This window comes from Eutrigla gurnardus (genome assembly GCF_963514095.1).
Source record: "Eutrigla gurnardus genome assembly, chromosome: 2".
Taxonomy (NCBI): Eukaryota; Metazoa; Chordata; class Actinopteri; order Perciformes; family Triglidae; genus Eutrigla; species Eutrigla gurnardus.
In genome coordinates this window covers 12848942-12872026 of record NC_139916.1, presented here as the reverse complement: position 1 = coordinate 12872026, position 23085 = coordinate 12848942, and the positions used below count along the sequence as shown (strand labels likewise).

The window sequence follows — 23085 nt, the reverse complement described above, 5'->3', positions numbered from 1 at the left end:
TTCTGCCACTCTGGATTTAATCCAGTAAACAAACTATCTAAATGTACATGGACCTTACGTTCACCGGTTATTAAACACAAAAGTGGGCTGTGAGGAGAGAGCATGGATGGGGTGGATGTCTGAAGCAGGAGTTGCTCAGTGAGCATAAACAGTCTATTTTTAGATACAGTTCCAGACAGATTATTCCCAGCCGGCTGACTCTACATCAGGGTTTGGCCTACAAGGTTCAATAGATTGCGTGTTGAGCCAATTTCAACCGATGAAATAAAGATTTTTATCAATTTGGAAAATAAATGTCAATATTGAGACAGTGTTTCATCACCAGTCATGTCATTTGGTTTACAACCAAATAAGAAATAAGGCGTTGCAAAACTTGCATTCTCTTTGCTGGCCATCAGGGGGCGGAAATTCTCTCTTGATTTATTATCACAATAAACATTGTAAACATGAGTCTATGGTCTCAGTGTCTAGTTTTAAGTCTTCTTCAATCCAACATGATGTTCATTTAGTACATTATGGTCCATTTAGAGTCAAACAGACCAGAAAGCAGGGAATGCTTTAGAGGCGGGTCTACATTGTGATTGACAAGTTGCTACCAATGCAATGTTAGCTACTAAGATGACTTTAACACTTAACAGTGGGGTTGACTTTGAATTATGAACTTTGTTAGCAGCTTCACACGAGAATCCAGATGGTGTGTTCATCAGATATCGTCACTTGCCTTCCAAAAAAATCCAAGATTGCAACGGCCAAAATGCCAAACTCTAGGCTTCAAAACCGTAGTCTACAAACCAATGGGGGACATCACCATGACCACGTCCACTTCTTGTATGCAGTCTGTGGTTCTGAGCTGTCTCTGACACAGACAAGGAAGTTGCTGTGATGACCTTTGACCTTATAGAGCCATAAGATTTGGAGAAAAAAATCAGCACTGAAAAATGCCCTCGAGGGCTGAAACGTGATTTAAAGCTGTTGGGGAGTTGTTCCTCCCCTTCTTCTCTTCACCTATTGATCCCAAGCTAGGGGGTCAATGGTTGGTCAGGGACGTAGTCATGAAAGGAGAAGCAGCCGAGGTCATGACTCTGAACATCTGAGAACTTAATGTGCCTGCTTTGACCATGGTGGGAACATCTTGCCTCTCTTCTGACGTTTGTACTCACTCAAGGACGGCGCCTGAGCCCTAAATCTCAACATACACAAACATTCCCAAGCTAGTAGAAAAAACATCCTCCCACTAGGTAAACAGGAGCCAAAGGGCCAGACGTCTCCAAGAGGCTCCTGACTTGCCGATTGACCTGAATAATGTGGTTCCTGACTTCTGTTCAGGTTTGTTAGGTATTTTTTCCCCTATTGTTTGCCAGCAGAGCAATGTGACAAGGAGGCACCTTCACCTGTTTAAGTCAATGGAGACTGATGGATTGTTTTCCCCTCAGGTGTGGGCGTCTTTACAGAGACTCTAAATACAGTTAAGTGATAACATGAAAACAACAATGCACAATGTGAAAGGCGTCGCTCGAAGTGATGAACCTAGATAATTATCAGCTGAGTTTGAAACCCTGCTTTATAGCGAGTTTCAGCTTGTCCTTGAGTTGCTTCTACTTTAACTTTCTGGTTCACGCCAACAGCTTAATTTATTTTTTATTTTTTAGAAAGTACGCATTGAAAAAACCCTTGGTACTCCTGCTCAGCAGCAAACACATGACATGCAGCGGACACCATTACACACAAGCTGGTGAAGAGAGTTCAGCGTTTAGCAGCTAAAGAGACAGATGTTTTCCAGTGGAGCTAAAATAGAATGTTGAAGAATGTTGAAAAAATTACTTACTTTCAATTTTTTTCCAAACCATTTTTTAATCAAATATTCATACGGTTGATACAGTTATTATTTCATCACAGCAGGCTAGATTTCTTTTCTTATTTGAAAATAGACGATGAGAAGGATCATTTTGCAGCTGCATTATATGTAGAAGAGATCATTTTATACAAACATGTTGATGCATGTCGTGTGTGGTGACTTTTTTTTCTCTCAATTTTACTTATAATTCTCTGGGACTCTGAATTTAACTGTTTGTCACAAACACACCTCTGGACTTGTCTTCCACCCCTCATGGGTAAAGTGCTGCAGAGACGCATACTGATTCCATTTAATGACATTAAGACCGGACCGGATTCTGAATCACAAAGACCAGTTCGGCACAGAGCATCATTTAAAACAAACGCCTGGAGTGCTGAAACTTGAATTGCAGTGACATCAGGCTGCAGGACCCGCCCGAATCATTATAGCAGCTCTGCTACAGGCTAACGCTTTAGCACACGGGTATGTCAGGTGATCGCAGGTAAAAAGGCAAAAATAATGAGGGCTGAGACCCAAGCAGGCCTCCTATGGGAAGAGTGTTCTGTCAATCCAATCACAGTTCACTGCTGCTTCTACTTCTGCTGAGATTGACAAGTAAAGTAGATCCTGGCGGCCTATTTTCTACCCAGTCAAACTCACTTTGAAAGGAATAATTTGACATTTGTGTGCTCATTTGTTTGTTTTGGTAGAGATAGATGAGAAGATGAACAAAAACACGTTTGTTAAATATGAAGTTAGCTTAGCACTAAGACTGGAAACAGGGGAAGCAGTTCGCCTGCATCTATAGTAAAGACCACCAGGAGCAGCTCAAACTAACAAATTCATACGTTTTAACTTATTTGTTTAATCTGTACTAAGATTAGTAAATTTAAAGATGCTGGTACGCAGATTAGGTTCTCTTCAGGCTGAACCAGGCTAGCTTTTTCTTCCAATTTGAACAAATCAACTGTTTAAGGAAAAATGCCAAACAAGTGAGGAGTTTCTTTTTTACTCCATTTTACGTCACTGAAACTGAATATCTTCAGGTTCTGGACTGTCGGCAGGTGAAGACACCACCAGTTTTTCCAAAAATGTTCACTATTTTCTGACATTTTTGACACGAAATACTAATTTAAAAAAAAGTTGCGTTTTAGGGACTTTTCTCTGATCTGCCCAAACTGCAACGCCAAATAATCACATGATCACATCCTGTGAACTAAAGCGTTAATGTCCTCAGACAGAGCTTTATACATACAGATTATCTGGCATTTATGATATTATATATCATATATAATATTTTAACAAAAAAAACATTCATATTTCCATAGGCACGAGGATCCATATGGCACAATAAAATAATATAATCTCAGCATGAAAACAAAACAAAACAAAAAACAACTAAAAAACCTAAAATACAAGAGATTTAAAACAAATGCAAAACACTTAAAAATAACAGGAATCGGCACAAGGGTCTGAAATTAACCCTCAATGGACGTCAAAAGGTTAACTGAGCTCAGTGGAGGATAACAAAGTTAAAGTCACCAGTGATGTTGAACACCGATTTCCTTCCTTTGGGTGATTTCTATGAAGATAGTCAAACTTGCCGCACAAAGATCCATTTATTGCTTTTAATAAATGTAAAAGCAAGTAAAATATGATATACACGCATCTAATATGTCCGAGTAGAAGATGAGAGAAACTACAGCTTTATTTTATTTTGTCATGTGCTTAAAGTCCCTGCATGTTTTTTCTTATCTGGAGATGTTTTTGTTTTTTAAAAAATACTCATTATGTGTTTTCAATGATAGATTTGACCATAAATTGTAAATAACATTAGATTATTCAAGGCCCCAGTTACACTACAGAACTCATCAGATTTCCACACCATGAGAAATAAAGTTTATGTTCCCGGTCATCCTGAGGAAAAGACTCACTCAGGTTTATAAAAGATGCAGACCAAATTACAGATCGATATCACAAATCCAAATCCAAAAAAAAGATGCTGTGGAAAGGTGAAACTAAAGATTTGTTCACAGAAAGTTTCTGGTCTCTGGTCTGCCTACGACGACTGTTCAATAGAAACCCTGCAAGCAAATTTAAACAAAACCACAGGACTATAGAGCAATGAAGTAAAACTAAAGGCGACTAGACTGCGATGGACAAGTATGATTTTCAGAGAAAAGACTGAAACCAGCAGTTGTCTGAAAGAAAGGAAATCCAAACACGTGAGGGATAATTTGGAAAATGATGTGCAGTTAACAGGCCAGAACATGCAAAAGTAGCAGTATGCATCAAGTGTAATAATAAAAATTTATTGTGGTGCAAAGAAGCAAAAATCATACAAAAAAAAAAAATTCTTACATATTGATAATGATGCTGGTGGAGGAAAAAAATGTCAGATTAATTTCAGACCCTACATTACAATCAGAGCTGAGTGGCTCGCCCCCCTGTGGATCCACGTTGAGTCGATCTGGGACAGTGTAGACCAGCATCTCTGTCTGACAGGCTTTCACACCAAAAAGTGCAAGTGTGACATCACATAGAGCAGCGGCCCACGCTACCTTTACTTGCTGCAGCGTTTGGCAGCTAAAGTCTCATTGACGATGAATTCAACAACAAAAGGAGAAGAACGGCGGAAAACTTCTGTTTGTAATCTTCCCTGCTGTAATCTGTGACAATGAAGGAAATTAGAAGATTTATTTAAGTTTTCATCCAAATGTAGCGCAAATTTAATTTTAACTCCCCCCCCCAAAAAAAACAGCAAAAGAAAATGCTAATTAATGTGCGTCTCCATCCAATAGCATGATGCGAATATTAAGTGCATCATAATAACAGCTGGTGACACTAATTCACAATTTTGGTGCCATTAAACTAAAGCAGAATTAATGCAAGCCAAAAAATTTAAAAAAATTAAAAAATCAGGTCGACGGAAACAAACTTTTGTAGTTCGGAGCATCGTGGTTAGCTGCTTTGTACGATTACGTGCCGCGCTTGATTTTTCGCGCGCCACCTTGTGCAAACTTTGCTCTCGCATGTTTGGTCTGAAACAGCAGTGATGTCGGTTCAGAATGAATCTGCGACCGACCAATCAGGAGGCCTCGTGCTGACAGAGCTCAACAGAACGTGGTGGACTTTTCTTTACAGGTTCTTATCTGGGACGAATTACACGGAGGATCCACTTCAGGACTATTCGCACAAAATGCAGCAAAGTCCGAAATATTCTCTGATTCGGACCAAAACAAGAAGAACAGCAGGTGAGCTCCCACCTTCTGATCGAGTCATTCCTGCCTGGAATTTTCTTAAAAACGTGTGGAAATAAACCTGCAAGTAACAACAGGTCTGAAGCTCTGCCTTATTTTTGTTATTTCAAGAGGAAAAACAGAGATGTTGATTTCTACTATTCTGCATCGGCGTTTCCTCACTCGGTTTAAGAAAAATATGTTTTTGGGTCATAATTATAGACAGAAATGACTTGAGGATGGTGGGTTTTTTTCTTTTGCAGTGCAGCTCTACTGATTTCCTGGAGTTCACCAACGTCCTGCAGTGAATTGGTCTACGTGGAGCCCGCAGGCTTCAGGAAATGAAATAATTGCAAAGAGGGGAACCTTCAAGAACGAAGCAGTGGATGTTAAGAGTTTTTAGAATCCAGGTAATTCAACTTCGTGATCCAGCAGAAAGGAGCGTCCGTAGTGGCTCCAAAACCTTTCAAACATTCAAGCAACACTTTGACAAGCAGGAAGGAAGCCGGTTGTCCGCCTGTCTTCCTGTGACAAAGCAGTCAGAGAGGACAAACCTTAAGTGCCTCAGATTGTCCAGTTTTTCAAAGGGCAGACTGAGGCGGCCTCCCACCCCCCGTCCTCTCCTTTTTGCAACCACAGCAACAGATTTTAAAAATTTAAAGCAAAAATAAGAAGAAGCAGGAATAGCCATAAAAACTAAAATGGTACTTGGGATGTTTTTTTTCCATTAGTGATTCCTTTTCACATCTCAGGGAACGACAACGTGAACCGGTCCAGACCACAGTGCAGAACCAACAGGTCGGTCGTGTCACCAAAGTGACGGTATCCTGGTCGAGGACGGGTCGCGGCGACGGCGGTGGGCGGGGTCAGATGATGGGTTTGCTGCGGTCGACCACCTTTGACTTCTTCAGCTTGCCCTTACTGAAGGCCTGGATGGAGCTCAGCAAGGCGGTGCGACCTCGTCCCGCTCCGTCAGAGGAGGAGAGAGGAGGAGGACAGGAGGAAAAGTCCAGTGTAGGAGGGGGAGGTGGAGGGGGAGGGGGAGGAGGTGGGGGAGGAGGAGCAGTCAGGGCTCCTGGACAGAAGAGAGAACGAAAGGAAAGAGTGTTAGAAAACAACATCACTGGTTTCTGGTTGCTTTGAGAATCTCCAGGAGCTGGTTCCACGTTCGTTTTACTCTCAAACTAATTTCACGAGAACTAAGGAGTCACATTTAACTCCGTTACTTTAATTCAAACACTCACAGAGGGCGGGAAAACGAGTCAAGAAACTTGACCAATAGAGGCGACTTAACGCCACAGCAACGTTGGCTGATCAAACATGAGTCATCTTGTTTTCTGTCCAACACTGATGTCATGATTTACTGTCATTCGTTTTTATTATAGACTATAACATTGGTAGACATTTATGAATCAATAGTTAAAAGACCATTTATTCATGCTTTATAGTTCAGTTATAAGCCATTAATAATAACCACGTTTGGGTTATCAGGCTAGTCATTAATATAATGTCTTTAAAATTACTTTTCTTTTTTTAATGAGCCACAGCAAAAGTTATCATGTCATCTGCGGTTAAATGCTCATACGCTGTTACTAATAATAGTGCTAACAAAGACATTTTATGTCTTCTTTTTATTGCTAGCTATTAATCAATTAACCTTTATAAAGAGACAAATAGTTTATTGTGTTCTGTGGGTTTTACAAAGTAAGAATTTTTTGGTGAAACCAGCGGCTGCAGATCCGGATCAAAGCTGAAATCAATCTACCATCAGTGTCGACAAAACTTTTAGTTCAGGTTCTGGAGAGTTTTTGTTCCTAAAGACGCAGGTTGGTCCGTCACTAAAAAGCCTTTAAGAATATGAGACGTCAAAAGACTCAGTGGTTCCTAAAGCAAATACATGTGGGGAAGTTAAAGTGACGCAATCATTGGTTTCGTCTGTTTTATGGTATGTTTAACAGAACCTGAAGCGCTCTTATTGGATGATTCTTACAGCAATGGCTTCTGGGACTTGTAGTTGTTCCTCTCAAAGTTTTTGTGGCTTTACATTCCTAGTCGTCATGTACTAAAGTGTTTTAAGTCCATTTTACACAGAGCGAACTGATGGTAAATTGAACCGAAACCTGGCACATCCCCATTCCAGTTGTACCATTTTGCATCCCCTGACTGAATAAATGCAGAGAAGCAAAACAATGGAGTAAAAAAAAAGGCCAGAAGCTGAGAACTCCACCTCCCGTTTGACTACACAGTGAACCATTTGCAACGTGATGAAAAGACGTCAGTCAGTCCGCCACACCTGGAGAAACATGTCACTGCAGGAGAGATGATGATTCAGCAGAACAACTGGTTTCTTTTTTGGGCTGTGGTGAACAGCGAAAACACAAGAAATGGGATTTTAATGATTTAACGGCGGCTGCAGATGTGACCGACTATCTCCAGGGAGGGCTGTGGAACAAACCGACTTTCATCACATTGAGCAGCCCCAGTGACCTTTACTGTTGTTTCCATGTAATATTCAGATGACCCTTCAGTCACGTCCACAATTACACTCCCAGCAAGACTTTTGCATTCAGATGTGTCAGATCGGAGCCCAGCTGTGTCCACGTTTAATTAATTAAAAAGGTGAAAATCGTTGCTCAGTTAGTGATGTGTCCAAAGCTCAACAATGGTCCAGACCATACAAATAAATGTGCAGTGTGATAAATGATCTGCTGCATGTTTTGAAGTCCCTGCAGGTTCATGTAAAATGACTGAAACCAGTGGCAGTCTGGAAGGAAGGAAATCAATCTAAAAAAGAATCACTAGAAGTTGTGCTGAAAGTTAAACTTGGACAAAAACAAGAGTTGATTGTAGCGCATTGTAGGAAGTTGTAAAGAGAAGCGAAACCATCTGTGTTTTGCGTTAAGGCAAAACCAAGTCACTAAGTTTTTAAATGTATTTTTAACTTTACTATCAAGCCACTTGTACTTGTAAGAATACACATGGATCGCATATCTAAAGGTGTGTTCACACCAAACAATGCAAATATTTCTGCGGTGCTATTGGAAGTACACAAAGTATACTTTCAGTATCTGTCCAAAGTCCAAGTTATTTGTGAATATATTTCAAATTGAATGGAAAATTTGCATGACGCTGTGATGGGAAAGCCAATCAGCTTTTAGATTCTCATCCTATTATCACTGAATCAGAAATGTAGACAAATCAAAGCGGTCTGTGGTCTCCCAGAATTCTACAATAGACATTAAATTAATTTACTATTTGGTCATTTTAGGACTGATTTCCTAATCTGAGAGGCTTCATAAATATGGGCCCAGATCTCCAAAATGGTCAACAATGATTTGTAACTATTGTGCCTAAAAATTCAACCCTACCAGTGTAAAAATACAAAATGAGGGCAACGTTAAATCTGGTTCTTTCAAGATGTTTATGGACTAAAGTATTATCTGAATATTAAACAAAAGAAATGAAAACCCTGAAAAGATTCACTGAAGGACTTTGCTTCGCATTGCAGAGAGAGAGAGAGAGAGAGAGAGAGAGAGAGAGAGAGAGAGAGAGAGAGAGAGAGAGAGAGAGAGAGAGAGAGAGAGAGAGAACCTACAGGGGCAAAATAAACCGACATTCCACAGCTAATAGCAGTGGATGAGCGTTATCAGTTAAAAACATTTGAGCAAAAAAACATTCAAAGATCCTTGTCACCGTCTTCACTGTGATACCCGCGTCCCGAACACAGACACACAAGCAGACGTAACAAACAACAAGGAGACAGACGAATGGGCATGCTGACCAGAACAGACACACAGACGTCACAATCTCCAATGAGAACACCGGGTCTGAACCAGGGAGGCGTTGGACTGTCTGGGAGGCTTGGACATCATTGCAGATTGTGAGGGTGTTTTTAAAGATGTGCACACACCCTGCTCCAGGCAAGCAGCGACCCGATGATGCGTCACCTCGGATATCCTCAGGCCTCTTCCCACCCGACTGCTTTTAAGAAGCGATGCTGGTCAACAAGATTCCAACGCTTTGAATCTCCTTAATAGTCACTTAAAGGTCCAGATGGTTAATTATGGAAGTAAAGCGGCAGTTGAGTCACGAGTCAGCAGCTGCTTCCTTCGCGGTCTACATGGGTCCTGAAGAACATAAAGGTCGAATCGAGGCAGTCTGGTCTACAGAGGATTCCCTGTTTACATCACCAGCTGTTCCCACCCCCACCCTTTGCTGCTCCCGTCGCTCAGCAACCAGCTGCGGATAACTAACATTATCTGAATAAATTCGAGCCAGATATAATATTTTATTAATTTTATTTTATATATGATGGATGGATTTAGTTCATGATATATTTCAGCCTGAGAGAGTGGATTCTGACGCATCTCGCATCTTCTGCTGTTAATAGAATCCACGTTGATTGAAATCCAATAGTCATTGGCCTGCAGTAAATCTTGGGATAAGTTAGACCATCAAGGATCCATCAGTTGGATCCTCTGAACCCGGGCAAAAAGAAGGCAGGATTTCTCGGCTGCCTTTGAAGGAGGCTTTGAAATGGGATGACCCTCGTTGTTCAAATGCGGCCGCTTAGTGGCTCTCTTACATAGTTTGTCCACCAGAGGGCACTAAAGAACATACCTTGTAAAAGAAAATGCATGGCTAATGAGCAACTGTTGAATGTTAGTAATCTTCAAAATGAATGCATTTTCTTTGTTTTCCCGTATGTACCAAAGACCTATCGAACCGTGAATGTTGTTTACCATTACAACATGAATAATTACGCAAGTTTCGTCAACAGATCTGAGGAACTCACTGGAGATCAGCGTTCAGCCCATTGACGGAGACGTTAGATCACATAAAGCTTCACAGAGGCATTTAAATTAAATTTAAAGTCTACTTTTTTTAATTACATGAGAATAGAAACGTGAGGTAGATCTCTCTGACCAGGAGCTTGCTGGGGGAACAGGGTGTACAACAGCTTTAAAAACCACCAGTGACCTTCATCATCATAACCATCATCATTATAAATCTTTTACTTTACCAGTGACACGGTCAGAATGGAGCATGCTCTATGGTGGAGACGGCACAGGAAAGAGAGAGAGAGGGAGATGACAATTATCTGTTCAGTGGATCAATCAGCATTGACACAGTATCACCGGGACAAAGAGGAGAGAAGAGGAGGAGACACACATTAATATCAGGGAAGGAAACAGACGTTTGTGTTTGTGTTGTTTGTGTTGTGAAAGTGTGGCGATTTTCTGAATTTTTTTGTATTGTCGGTAAATCCCAAGACCAAACACCAACAAATAACTGTCTATAAGTCTATTGTTCCTCTTTTTCTTACAGGAAGAGAGGAAGAAGTCCTCACCTCTGTTACTTTAGCAAAATGAGTTACAGTCTTCCATTCAAAACTTTAATTGCGCAAAAGTACAAAAAAGTACTTTGATTAAGTACTGATTATCATAATTTCAGAATAATATTTATTATCACTGATTTATAATCATTGGTGCATTAATGATTTTGTCACTTTAACGCTGAAGCTGGTAAAGGTGGAGCTTATTTTGATTATGTTATATAGAGCTTGTGTAGCTTTCTCTATAATATATAATGTATAAGGTGATTTCAATGAATATTAAATTAAAAAGTTCAATATTTGACTCCAAAATGTAGTGGAGTTCATGAAAATACTTGAGTAAAGAACAAGTAATTTAAAATTGTGCTCAAGTGAAGTACTTGAACAAATGTACTTGGTGCCACGACTGGTATTAGAGCTCAAAACACCGTCATTGACAGCAATTAAACCTGCTGGTGGAAATACTAGAGCAGCATGTGTATTAATCCACTGCTGAAAATAGTCCCCCTTAAAATGCACTGTTTCCTCCTGTTTTAGTAACAGTTTCTAATAACTACGGAGTCCAGCTGTACATTCTTAGAGCCACAGATGGAGAAGGACAGTCAACACACTAAATGACGAACAAACATACTGTTGGTTCAGGTCTTTTCATTGGATTTGCAGTCAATAAGAAAAACAAGGATCACCACCAGACTTATGCTTTGAAATATAAATGTCAGACATCAGCGTTTCCCACCCTGCATTCAGCTGGCTGGAAACAGAACACTGAACAAAACTCACTGGAACCAGGTTATCATGTGACAGACAGTTCATGTCAAATAATGATTCGTCTTTTTACTCACACAAGCAACTTTCAGATGAAAACCGAGGGGGCAGAAATTCAGGGTTAATGATAAAGATGCTGTTATTAACAATTGCTCCAGCAGCTTCTCACTGCAGTCTATCCGATGCTTTCCCAAACAGACAGACGGACAGACAGATAGGCAGACAGACAGCCAGACAGCGAGACAGCCAGGCCTACCTGTGGTGGATGGGGGGGTGGGGGAGGAGGGGCATGTGGGAGGTGAACTGGCTCCAGAACCTGGAGACGGACAGAAAAACATAAGAATATTTATATAGCCCACTATCAACGCTTTCTATTCTAATCTACTGTATCTAATGTGAAAGACTCAGAGAAAAAACACAATTACGTTTGAACACATTGTGCGGATGGTAAATGGGCTAACTGCCTTACATAGCTAAGCTAACTGAGGCGACTATCTACTTGGCTAAATGACCACATAAATGACCAACTAGACGTCTAGCTAGCTCACATGCTCAGAAACTGATTAGCTAATCATTAGTTTTGTCAAACTCATAAATAAATATAAACTAAAACAATACCTACCAGGCTAACCACCCCATTAGTTAGCTTTAGGTAGTTTGTAAGAACAAGTAGTATTTAGCTAGTTGTAGTTCTGGTAAGCTAGCTAGTTAATTTGCAAAGTAGCTTGCTAGCTTACTAGCTAACTAACTATATAACTAGCTCGCTAGCTAACTATCTCACTAACTAGGTTGCTAACTAACTAACTGGCTAGCTAGCTAACTAACTAACTAACTAACAAGCTCACTAACTAGGTTGCTAACTAACTAACCAGCTAACTAACTAGCTCACTAACTGACTAGCTAAGTAGCTCGCTTTCTAACTAGCTGGCTAGCTAGCTAACTAACTTACTAACAAGCTCACTAACTAGGTTGCTAACTAACTAACTAGCTAACTAACTAGGTCGCTAACTGACTAGCTAACAAACTAGCTCACCAACTAACTAGCTAGCTAACTAAACGACAAGTGTTTGTGGAGGCTAGTAACAGCAGTGACTCACCAGAGTTATTGTTGTTCCTGACGGAGACGTCTTCTTCATTTTCATAGGCCGACTGTCTGGACTTCTGCAAATACAAAAAAAAATTAATTTAAGCTAACATGCATAATTTTGCTGAGACAAAAACACACTACTTCTTGTTAATGTGCATTAATGCTTGTGTTTCATTTCAGTCTTTCTAAACAGTTCAAACTTGTTTCTGAACAAAGACAAAACACAAATCTTAGCAACAGTGGCATCCGAGTCGTTCATGTTTATGTTCAGATCTGCATTGTTGAGTGCGTGGGAGACTCCTACCTTCCTCGCCAGGTTCTTCCTCCTCTTCTTCTCCTCCTCTGAGCCGTGGTGGGACTGAGCTCTTGTCAACCTCCTGTGCTGGTGGAGCTTCAATCAAACATTAAGACACGACATTAACAAGCTGCGTAACCAAACAGTTGCACGAAATCCTGCATTGAAAAGTGCTAAAGAGCAGAAAAAAGATGCAGTAATCATATATGAAATCAGTGAGTTATACTATACTATACATTGAAAAGAAAGAAAGTGTGCTCCCCTCCGACACACCGACCTAAGAAATGTGGGCGTGCATCTTTTTCCTGTAAGTGCTGAAAATTCCCCAAATAAATGTGGTATTTTATCAAATTACCACAAAACCACATGTTGCAGTCGCCCACTTAAACATTTTTGCACAGAATTCCAGTGTGACTTAATTTCTGGTGGAAAACACCACGAGAGTAGCTCACCTGGTAAAACCCAACCGCCACAGAAGGACTGTGACAGGCGTGACAGCCTGAGGGAGCCGCAAATGAAGAATTCATTTCCCCAAATACGTCATTTTGAAGACGTGAGAAAATATGAAACGTGGGGTTCCAGTGCAGCCTGTTCCTGGAGTCAACATCCAGCGGCCATTACAGGAAGAGATACGCTTCAAATGCGCTGACGTCAGCACAAAGTGTTTTTACAACATGAAAAGGTTGTGGGAAATTATGTCTTTTATGAGGCAGGAGGAGCCAGCTCAAATTCCATCTGCATCCGCAGACGGTCACCGATTTAAAATACAGATATTTCTGTGAAATTGTTGATGGAGCCTCGAAGACGGGACGCGACCTCTGCCGAGTGTCTCCAGTGGAGCCACTCAGCAGCATCAAACAGAGAGAACAATAAATAATAAGACCTACCAGTCTTTGCTCCTCCTGCAGCCTCTTCTCCAGACTCTCTTTTGCCGTCTTCAGCGCCTCCTTTAGCCTGCTGGGAACCTGGAGGAGAGGAGGGAGATCTGCTTCATCTTCATCTTAGTTGTTCCTTTGTTGTATTCTCTCTCTGAGATCAAACCGAGCCTCTCACCTTGATTTGGAGTTTTTCTGAGTGTTGAAGGAGGACGTCGCTGAACAGTCTGAAAAAAATCGATACAATGTATTTTCTTGTATTCAATGCAACTTGGGCAGATTACATTATATTTGCGTATAAATTTGAGCCTTTTTGTTTTGGATAGAAAGCTACAACGAAGAGAAACGGTTCGATGTGTGTGTGGTTTTAAGGAATTTTTAACTCACGGTGTCTGGATGAGCTCCGAAACAGTTGGCATGCCGCTCTTACAGGCTTCTGTGGACAAAATGGACTGCAGCACTGACACTGAAAACACACACACAAGACACACACACACACACACACAAGTTAACTTAATGTTTCAGATGTCAAAACATCTGCAGGTATGAAAGGACACCTGATCGTGTGTGTGCATGTGTGTGTGTGTGTGTGTGTGTGTGTGTATGTGGTAACATACTGACCCACGGTGGTGTAGGGGACAGCAGGGTATTGATCGACGGGGATGCTGTCTGGCGGTTGGCCGTACGCCATCTCATACAGTAAATGTCCAAAGCAGAGGACGTCGATGCTCTCTGTGCTCTGCAGATACAACAAATAAAGTCATTCGACACATTTTTGTAATTATTTAAACATAACCGAGACAAATATAAACACAATAAAAATGTTAATTAAATTAAGAAATAACATGAAAAACATAAGTAGGACAAATAACAGGGTTTTTTTTTTTTTTAATGTAACGTTTTCTTTAAAAAAACAACAAGCCATATTGTCAGTGTTTTTACATACGTTGATCTTCCTGAGCTGGGTGAAGGCGGGTCGCAGTGCAGAGGGAACTCCCAGCATGCCGTTCTCCACGTCCATCAGTCGACACACGCCGTCATCCACGATTACGTTTGACGCATGCAGGTGACCGAAAAAAATGCCACCATCATGAAGGAGCTTAAGGCCCTGAAGGGGAATACACACAGACTGTCAGGATTACAGTAAGACTTTATGGTGTGTGTGTGTGTGTGTGTGTGTGTGTGTGTGTGTGTGTGTGTGTCCGTGTACCTCCAGGATTTGACGGCCGTACAGTTTGATGTGCTGCAGTTCGAGACCTTGACTCTTCTTCAGGTTACAGTACTTCTTCAGGTAACTTTCTCTGGGCTTCGCCTGGAGGAGAGTCAACACTATTCACCGGGACTTTCCACCAAACGACAGCGGTGGGATATAACTATGGTAATAATAATAATAAAGTAATATGAGCTCCACTTTTACCAACTGCAACATTAAAATGATGAACATGATAATTCAATAATATACATGTTTCGGAAATAAACCTTTCTGCATCGTGAGGACTTCTGCACTTCAGTAAAGTTTTGAATGCAGGACTATTTCTAAACTGTGGTTTAACTAGTTTTTCTTCTGTAAATGTCAGTGTCCACAGAGGTGGCAGAACTACTTCCTATACATTTTTTTGGTTCACACACATGCACAATATGTTTTTCTAAAGTTGTGTAATATAGGATTCAAATAACAATAATATATATTTTTTCTAATAATTCATAATAGTAATGATGTACCTTATAGATGTGGTCTCTCAGAGAGCCTCTCTCACTGAACGGCCGGATGAGCAGAGCCGACGACTCACTGGTACTGGAGAACAACAGCGGACAGAGATATGGAGTCTGGAGGGGAGGATGACGAAGAAGAGTGTGGTTATTTACAGTAGTCTTGCATATACTGTTAAAACAGATCTTGGTGTTTGTGTGTACGTACAGAGAGGCTGGTCAGCAGCTTCATGGCTGACTGCAGATCTTTGTCAGACAAGAACTTATCAGGACCCAGGTCCACCTAGAAAACACACACACTTTATTTATTGTTATTTTGACAATTGTATTAAATTTCTTTCTGATTCTTCAAATGTAATTTAAGTCCCACACAAATCGGATTTAAAATATTCCCAGATCGCACTTTTACAGGTATTTTGTAGCTTCAAAGTCTTTCCATCACTCTCCTCCACATCTGTGTTAGACTCCATGTTTAACAGTAAATCAGTCACAAAACAGACAATAATTCACCAACTACCGAACACAGACGCCCTTAAAACAAAACGAACAAAAAACAGATTCGGATTTAACATTTTGCGAGGGATCTTCGATAAAAACACCAAACTGTACTGGTCTGAAGGCAGACGCTCTAGGATTAAAGCCGACGTGGACACCACATGTGATGTATGTAGGTCGGCTCCAGCCAATGTGTTACACATGTATTTGACAATGTTTTTCATATTGTCCTTGTGTTGAACTTGTTTGGATGACATAATCCAAAAAACCTCTAATTGCATTTCAAGGCCGTCTGTCTGGTTTCCGTTCATCAAACGTCTTCAGTGACAAAAAAAATAAAAAGTGAGGAGAACTATTGATCTCTACTTAAAGACCCGGATTAAAAAGTCTGACGCGTTACATTTCTGACTAAATATGCTGGATATTTTCATTCAACCTATTATTTTTATTTAAAAATCACAGAAAGTTGAAGTCAAACAAATTTTCACTGTACTCACCCAGCTCAGCAGATACCTCTCTTTGGGTTGCTCTTTGTTTTTAATTAAAAAGTATTTCTTCCTGATCCTCCAGCCTGAAAAACAAACAGCATGTCGCTTCATTTGTAACCAGAGGATGTAACATTTATTTATATATACCGCATGAATAAAACCACACTTTGTACCTTTTGAGAAAAGAGGAACACATTATTTCTTGTCACAAGCAAACATGCAATAAAAAGCACCATTTCAAATTTAAGGCTACAGTCTGGTCTGACTGGTGGACATTTTGGATTTGTGTTCAGACTCCAATCGGGACAAACTCAAACGAAAAGACCCTAAACGTCACGCGCTTCCAGACTGTTTTATGATTGGTCAGCATTATCGCATAAACTTAAACACATAAAAGTGCCACAACATTTACACTGACTCTTCTCCATCAGCTTATTTATGGTTTAATTTGCTGGGTTTTTCTGCTTTTTTTTCCAAGATCGTTGCATTGGCTTAATGGTGAGAATGATGCAGGTTTCACAACAACACGTTCCTCAAATTCATCTTAAGTGGAGAGTAGAAAACAGTGTTCGTCAATCACTTGATTATAAAATCAATAGTGCGGTTGAGATCGTATTCAGAGTGACTGATGCCTGCGTCATGTACAGAAAACAGTCTTCTTCTTGTGAACTAACTTCAAACTGTGTGTTTAAAAAAAAGAAAAGAGAAAATTAGTATACTATATCAGAATCTTACCGTTTTCTTTCAGAGGCTCCAGGACCTCCCACTTTAGATCCGACCTGAAGAACATGGAGACTTGCTGCAGGGCGATCTCTGAAAGACAGACAGGCAGACAGTCAGACAGGCATTCAGATGGAAAGGTTATATAAATTATGTAATTTCATTTTGGATGATAATGATTTAAAACAATTAGCAGTCAAAACATTCTTCAAATATTGATGTTCACATAACTCATTAAAATATTTAAGCAAACACAGTCAAAGTTTACACTTTTTCATAAACATACAGCTTTTTAGGGTCCAAATGCGACACATGCCATCGTTACTATGTGAAACTACCACTAGGGGACACCAAAGCCATTGTTTTTCAAATACAAAACAATCTATTGTGTTTATTCATTATTTATTTATGGGCCTGCAAATGGCGCTGAGAGAGAACGCACCTGTATAGTTGGCAGAGTAGTTGTTGGGGTCCAGGAACTTCTTGACTGTCAGGGAGCTGGAAAGGAGGGGATGCTGGGTAATTGAGTCCAGAAAGGCTTGCAGTCCTCTCTGCCTTTCTGCTATGAACTCCCTGTCCATGTTTCCAATGAGCTTCTTGGGAGGAAGAGGGAGAGTGATGCCACAAACCTGGAGAGAGAGAGAGAGAGAGAGAGAGAGAGAGAGAGAGAGAGAGAGAGAGAGAGAGAGAGAGAGAGAGAGAGAGAGAGAGAGAGAGAGAGAGAGAGAGAGAGAGAGAGAGAGAGAGAGCGTAACCAAAACGTTTTGTTTTCTTAAATGCATCTTAACGAATGTTGTTCGTTTCTCCACGTTACTGCGATTTGTAAAAGGGACACATGGAGACTAACAACGGGTTTCCAACAGTTCTGCTGCATGTTGACTGAAGATCAGGGGCTGGCGGGTGGGTTCTGGGTCAGTGGGACACATACTTAAGGAAACGAGCATGCAAAACCTCAGCAGAAAAACCGTTCACTTCCTGTTATCCAGGAACAAATTGACCTGAACATAAGCCGAGTGACGACCAGCACAATCTTTCAAAAACCTCAAAGTCAGCTCCACTCCGGCCTGGTCCAATGCAGCTCCACTGATTATAGATTTACTAAAGATAAATATAACAAAGTGCCTCAGTGGGAAGATTCTGACCTGAACTGATTCTGAAGGTTTTTGATGTTTTAGACCTTATCTAGTATACGACCCAAAGTAAAGCACACTGCAAAGACGCCCTGTTAAATTTATGTCAACTTATTAAACAAAATGCACTTAGTGATTTTCTTCATCTTAAAACTAGTCAGAATGTCCAGTCACCAAAAGTTTTAAAAGTACAACAGCAAAACGGAACAGGAAGTGCAAAACCCCCAACTTTGGTTTGCGGCACAACAGTGTCTCCTTTTACACAGGCATAGTGGTACCACTGGAGCAGACAGAGCGTAAAAAGTGCTCATGACAACTGACTGCTTTTGTTGCCACGACAACTTCAATCAGTGAGTTCACTGCTTTGGTACGGACAGAAAGTTTCTCTTACAAATATAAAGACTGCGACGAAATGTTGTCTTGGCATTCGTGCTCTCCGATCGATGACTTGATGATGGTCCGTCTAATAGTCTAATAGAGCTAAATCTCAACAGATTCTAGTACAGCAGCATAATAAATAGAGTGAAAATCATTGCGACTGTACCAGAATATGACATCAACACCAGCATAGCCATCAACATGACACCATCAACAATGTCAAATAAACTTCAAAGCAACAGGTATAAATTACTTCCTGAATGTCTCTGGGGGGCCCCTGGTCAAAACAGGCCTACCTCTAACAGCTGATCAGTACACAGACGCCTCTCTCGGCACCAGCTGAGGCTTCTGGGAAATCATTGACACGACAGCAACGCCTGCAGCATGTCGTAACGAACCGCCACTCAGCGCCCCCCAAACAGGAAGGAGATTGGCTAATCGGCATTTGTGTGGTGGCAGAGTGTGTGTTTGTGTGTGTGAATGTGGACTTACAGACGGATATTTTAAGTTACCAGGATGCTGTTGTTTAAAGATGTAGTCAATAACATACGATGCACTTAGCAGCACCATACATTTGTATGTAAGAGTTGCATGTGGACCACGTTCAGGAGAAATTGAGGGCATTTAACAAATGACGATATGAAAATGTCACATTGATTATCCAGATAATGATCAAAATGTGCTTAAAACAAAAATAAATGATGAATACATTCATAACAATGTATTTTTGTGTCCCGTATTTTTAAAATCAGGCTCATGATGGTGAGCTCGATAGATATTTCCAAGTCACTCATGGAGATACTTATGATTATCCCCAATAATTGATTAATGTGCGTTTTTTGTCATGATGTACAATAAAATCCGATATTGTATATTGTTTATTGTATTGATTATGTCTTTGACAGAGCCGAGTTTGTAGTTTCATTCTTCAACGGCAGCTTGAGTTCATATCAGTTACGAATGACACGCTTCTCTGTTATCCATCTGTAAGATCAGATGTCGATGTGTGAAACTCACCATCAGGCTGCTGTTAAGAACATCGAAGTCACTGTAGCGCCGAATCACCTGCAAGACACACACACAAACACACAGATCAGTTACTGACAAAACGGCTGTGATTGGTCGATTAATTGGCCCAGACGTTTTCCTGATGGTGCATTTACCTGCCAGCTATTCTCTGAAGAGACGCCCCTCTGGATTCGGACGATGTACTCCTGAGAAACAAGAGGGAACACGGCCATCAAAACATGTATTTCCTTTTTTTCTCCAATAAATCATCCATCCATTGTCTACCGCTTATCCTGTATTCAGGGTCGCGGGGGGGCTGGAGCCGATCCCAGCTATCATTGGGCGAAGGCAGGGTACACCCTGGACAGGACGCCGACATGTAGAGACAGACCACCATTCATGCACACATTCACACCTACGGGCAATTTAGAGTCATCAATCAGCCTATCCCCATCCTGCATGTCTTTGGACTGTGGGAGGAAGCCGGACAACCCGGAGAGAACCCACGCTTACACGGGGAGAACATGCAAACTCCACACAGAAGGAATCGAACCCGGGTGCCTCTCGCTGTGAGGTGTTAGTGCTACCCACTACACCACCGTGCAGCCCCTTTCAACGAAAATGCACTCGCAATCAAACTTCGAGGTTTGGGTTGAGTAAAAGATTGTGATTTGTCTTGAAGTCCGTCTGTAATGTTATTTAGGTTACATAAAGTAAAACAAGTCAATGTTGACTTTTGGTTTCACACGGGACCCAAGCGGCAGTCTCCTGGGTGAAAGTCGTGTGTTTGTTTGATCCACACATCCATCTCCTGACGCAGACTTTTGCAGACTATGATTAGAAACAAATACCTCAAAAACAAATGTGATCCGGGAGAAAATGCAATGACTTAAAGCATCTGTTTAATTCACAGAACCTTTCAAACACAAAAAGTTCAGGGAACTACTATCAGCAGATTTATTATGAAGTTGAACTAATGGACAAATAAATGAAATAGTCCCCAGAAGTCTCTGCTTGCAGCGCTACTTTTCTGTATTTATTGGGAAATTAAAATGGGTGATGGGATAAAATACAGCAGGGCCGATAATCGGTCGACCGTCTCGTCTGATGTCATCTTCCCAACATTATAGCTGTAAACTTCCATCCGTTCCATCTTTGTATGTGCTTCGTTCATACATTTGAGCTCCCCTGTTGTTGTTGAAAGGTGTGGCGCAAATTAACTTGCCCTCCGTCCAGCTCTCCACCTGAGGCTGTCACGCTGCTGCTGACCTTTAATCTGCAGCACAGTCTCTGGGCTTGCAGGAAGCCGTGCAATACAAACACATCAATCAGCATCAACGCTGACCTCATCAAGCAGATCTGGGGATCCACACTTAATGCCGTTTTATTAGTTAATGTCATACCAGTTAAGTGTTTCTGCTGGGCTCATTCAGTCATGGCAATGCCACAGACCTTTTTAGTGCCACACAAATCGCCGGCCTCCTGTTGCTTAACATGTAAATGATCCCAATCAGTTACACACAGCAAACTATTAAGAGCACTGACATCAATAGAAACATCTGAGTTGGACATTATTTGTCACATATCAAGACAAATGTGGATCTCACGACATGTTGCTTAACAGGGTTATTTCAGTGCCACATATTTCTTTTTAGTAATCACAAACGTCAGCGTGAAACTGAATTGCGGTTTTCTTCCTTTGCAATAGAGCATGTAAGTAATGATGTAATCAACATTATTCATTCAACTATTAATGGAGAGAAACACGTGGAGAGACTCATATGAGGATACAATTGCAAAGTCAATTTTGCAGGAATTCAATGAAAAAAATGCTGTTTTGGGTGGACTAATAGAGGTAAATAAAAATAAAACAGCAATCCTCTACATAAAACTACCAATGCGGACAAATGCAATGGGTTCACAGAAACACATAGAAATATAAAAGTTATATCTGTCAGCAGCATTAGTCTCTCTTGTGATGTTGTGCTTTTTACAGATGCATCAACATCAACAGTGGTCGATTTCCTGGCATTAGCATGCTAGAGCTAACGGGCTAGCTCAGCTGATCCCGGTCGGACTGTCAACAACAAACCCACCGTAGATGCTTCCATTATCGGACAGACTACACATGTCCTGCTTTGTTATTCCTACAACGTGACTTTTCCTACTGGACACACGCGGTCCAGAGAGACACACATTTCAGTGCAAAGTAACGCTTAAAACAACTCCGACGAGTTCCAATGTTGCCAAACTCCGTTAGGCAATCCGACTATTTGATCTTTTTATGGATTTCAGCAGACTCGTATTACTTGTAACCATACGTTCACACTTATATACACACACAGAGATCAACTATCTCTCCGATTCGGCATAGATAACATACAGAAATCAGCGGTCACTCCAATTAAATCTCAACATTTCTAACACGCAGCGCAAAGCCGTCCATTTTAGGGGGAATAGTAGAAATTGTGTTTTATAACACGTATTTAGTGGAGGGGGATGTGTGCCGAAAACAGACCATGACAGGCTAAAAACGTACCTTACGTTTTGGTTTTAGAGGGCGTATCGGTTTGTCAGTGTTTAAGAGGAATCGATTAGACACAAAAAACATATAACTGGTTGCTCATAATGTTGGCGCAATAGATGAGCCACTGTTCTCGGGGCTTTACAGGCATATATCGACCCTTCAGTCAATCGGAGTCAATGCTCCGATCTAAACCCCTTTATATCAACAGTTTATAGAGGAGCTTCCAGGAAATTGCTTAATCAGTGACAGCGCAATGGAGCCGGGGGGTGGGGAATCAGCTGCCTGCCTGTCCGATAATGGAGTCACGGTACAACTCCGACGCGTAAAACGAGACTGTCAGCTGATTCGCGGGATGACAGCGATGGTTTTACTACGACTCCGGCGGTAAAAGTGTGGCTTGAGGTTAATGTCGCAATTCACAATAAAAAAAGAGACGAAATGTAGCTGCCACATCGATGTCCGATAATGGAAATGGTGACGCAGCAAGCGACTCAAACTTGTGAAACCGGCAGCGAGGCGTCTATCCGCGCGCGACGAGCCGTTAGAGATGGGGAAGATTTTTTTTTAACGTTTAGCTTACGGGTCGTTGACGTGTGTCTCCAGTAAACACTCACCGTGTGGGACTGCAGGTTCTGACTGGTTTCGATCACCGCTGTCAGGGGGACGGTGTCGTCCAGCAGCAGCCTGCCGGGACTCGGCTTCTCCAGGAAAGACATGGTGGAGAGGCGAGCCTGAAACGTCCGTCTGTTACTGACCGAAACTGCCGGGAAAACGCCGAGGCGGAGCCCCCGCCGAACTGTGGAGCAACACACCAACTGCCCGACAGAAGCGAACTGCCGACCCGCTAGCTGGTAGCGTTAGCTTTACCGTAACCAGGATGCGCTGTGTCGATCACAGCACAACGGTGCGTGAGCGCCCCCTGCTGCTCCGGAGGAGGAACCGCAAACGTCAAATGATGAAATAGACAAGTTACCAATAACTATTGCCAAACGGACAAAGTCAAGAAAACAAACCAGTTTGAGAATTTAAAAAATCTGCTTTTAAAGGTGTCAGCCATAGTTTTGAACTTTGAAAACAAAAGTTAATTCGTCAGACCTCCAGGCTCAAATAAAAAACAATGAGTGAATACTTTTACATTTTAAGTATATTATTGATGCTACTATATTTGTATTCTTACTAAAGAAAGACTTTGAATGCAG

The 23085-nt window shown here is 41.3% G+C and overlaps 1 protein-coding gene across 4 annotated transcripts; it reads right to left on the bottom strand.

Moving 5' to 3' along the window:
• Positions 1-1831: 1831 nt before the first annotated feature.
• Positions 1832-22809, bottom strand: pxk (PX domain containing serine/threonine kinase). Of its 4 annotated transcripts, none has more exons than XR_014598707.1 (19): positions 22501-22809; positions 19515-19565; positions 19369-19416; positions 17286-17472; positions 16859-16936; positions 16133-16206; positions 15349-15423; positions 15153-15257; positions 14641-14742; positions 14377-14538; positions 14052-14169; positions 13818-13896; positions 13609-13657; positions 13443-13520; positions 12565-12651; positions 12271-12334; positions 11430-11489; positions 3904-6148; positions 1832-3836 (listed from the first exon to the last, which is right to left on the bottom strand). XR_014598707.1 is itself a non-coding variant. In XM_084032768.1 (19 exons), exons 1-18 carry the CDS (start codon positions 22600-22602, stop codon positions 10108-10110), a joined length of 1536 nt encoding a protein of 511 aa, XP_083888894.1. In that variant the 5' UTR covers positions 22603-22805; the 3' UTR covers positions 6058-6148; positions 10097-10107. The 4 variants fall into 4 exon arrangements, 3 of the variants coding, with proteins under 3 accessions (XP_083888892.1, XP_083888894.1, XP_083888893.1); XM_084032768.1 differs by lacking the exon at positions 1832-3836 and adding an exon at positions 10097-10124 and having other exon boundaries at positions 6058-6148; positions 22501-22805; XM_084032766.1 differs by having other exon boundaries at positions 1832-6148.
• Positions 22810-23085: the final 276 nt, after the last annotated feature.

Bases quoted from the DNA above. Each gene is read 5' to 3' on its own strand.
- pxk (XM_084032766.1), bottom strand. From the start codon at position 22,602: ATGTCTTTCCTGGAGAAGCCGAGTCCCGGCAGGCTGCTGCTGGACGAC. The intron at 17,473-19,368 runs GTGAGTTTCACA...CTCTCTCTCCAG, and splicing joins TTCTTAACAGCAGCCTGATG to GTTTGTGGCATCACTCTCCC. The intron at 13,658-13,817 runs GTGAGTTAAAAA...GATTTTTTTCAG, and splicing joins TCGGAGCTCATCCAGACACC to ACTGTTCAGCGACGTCCTCC.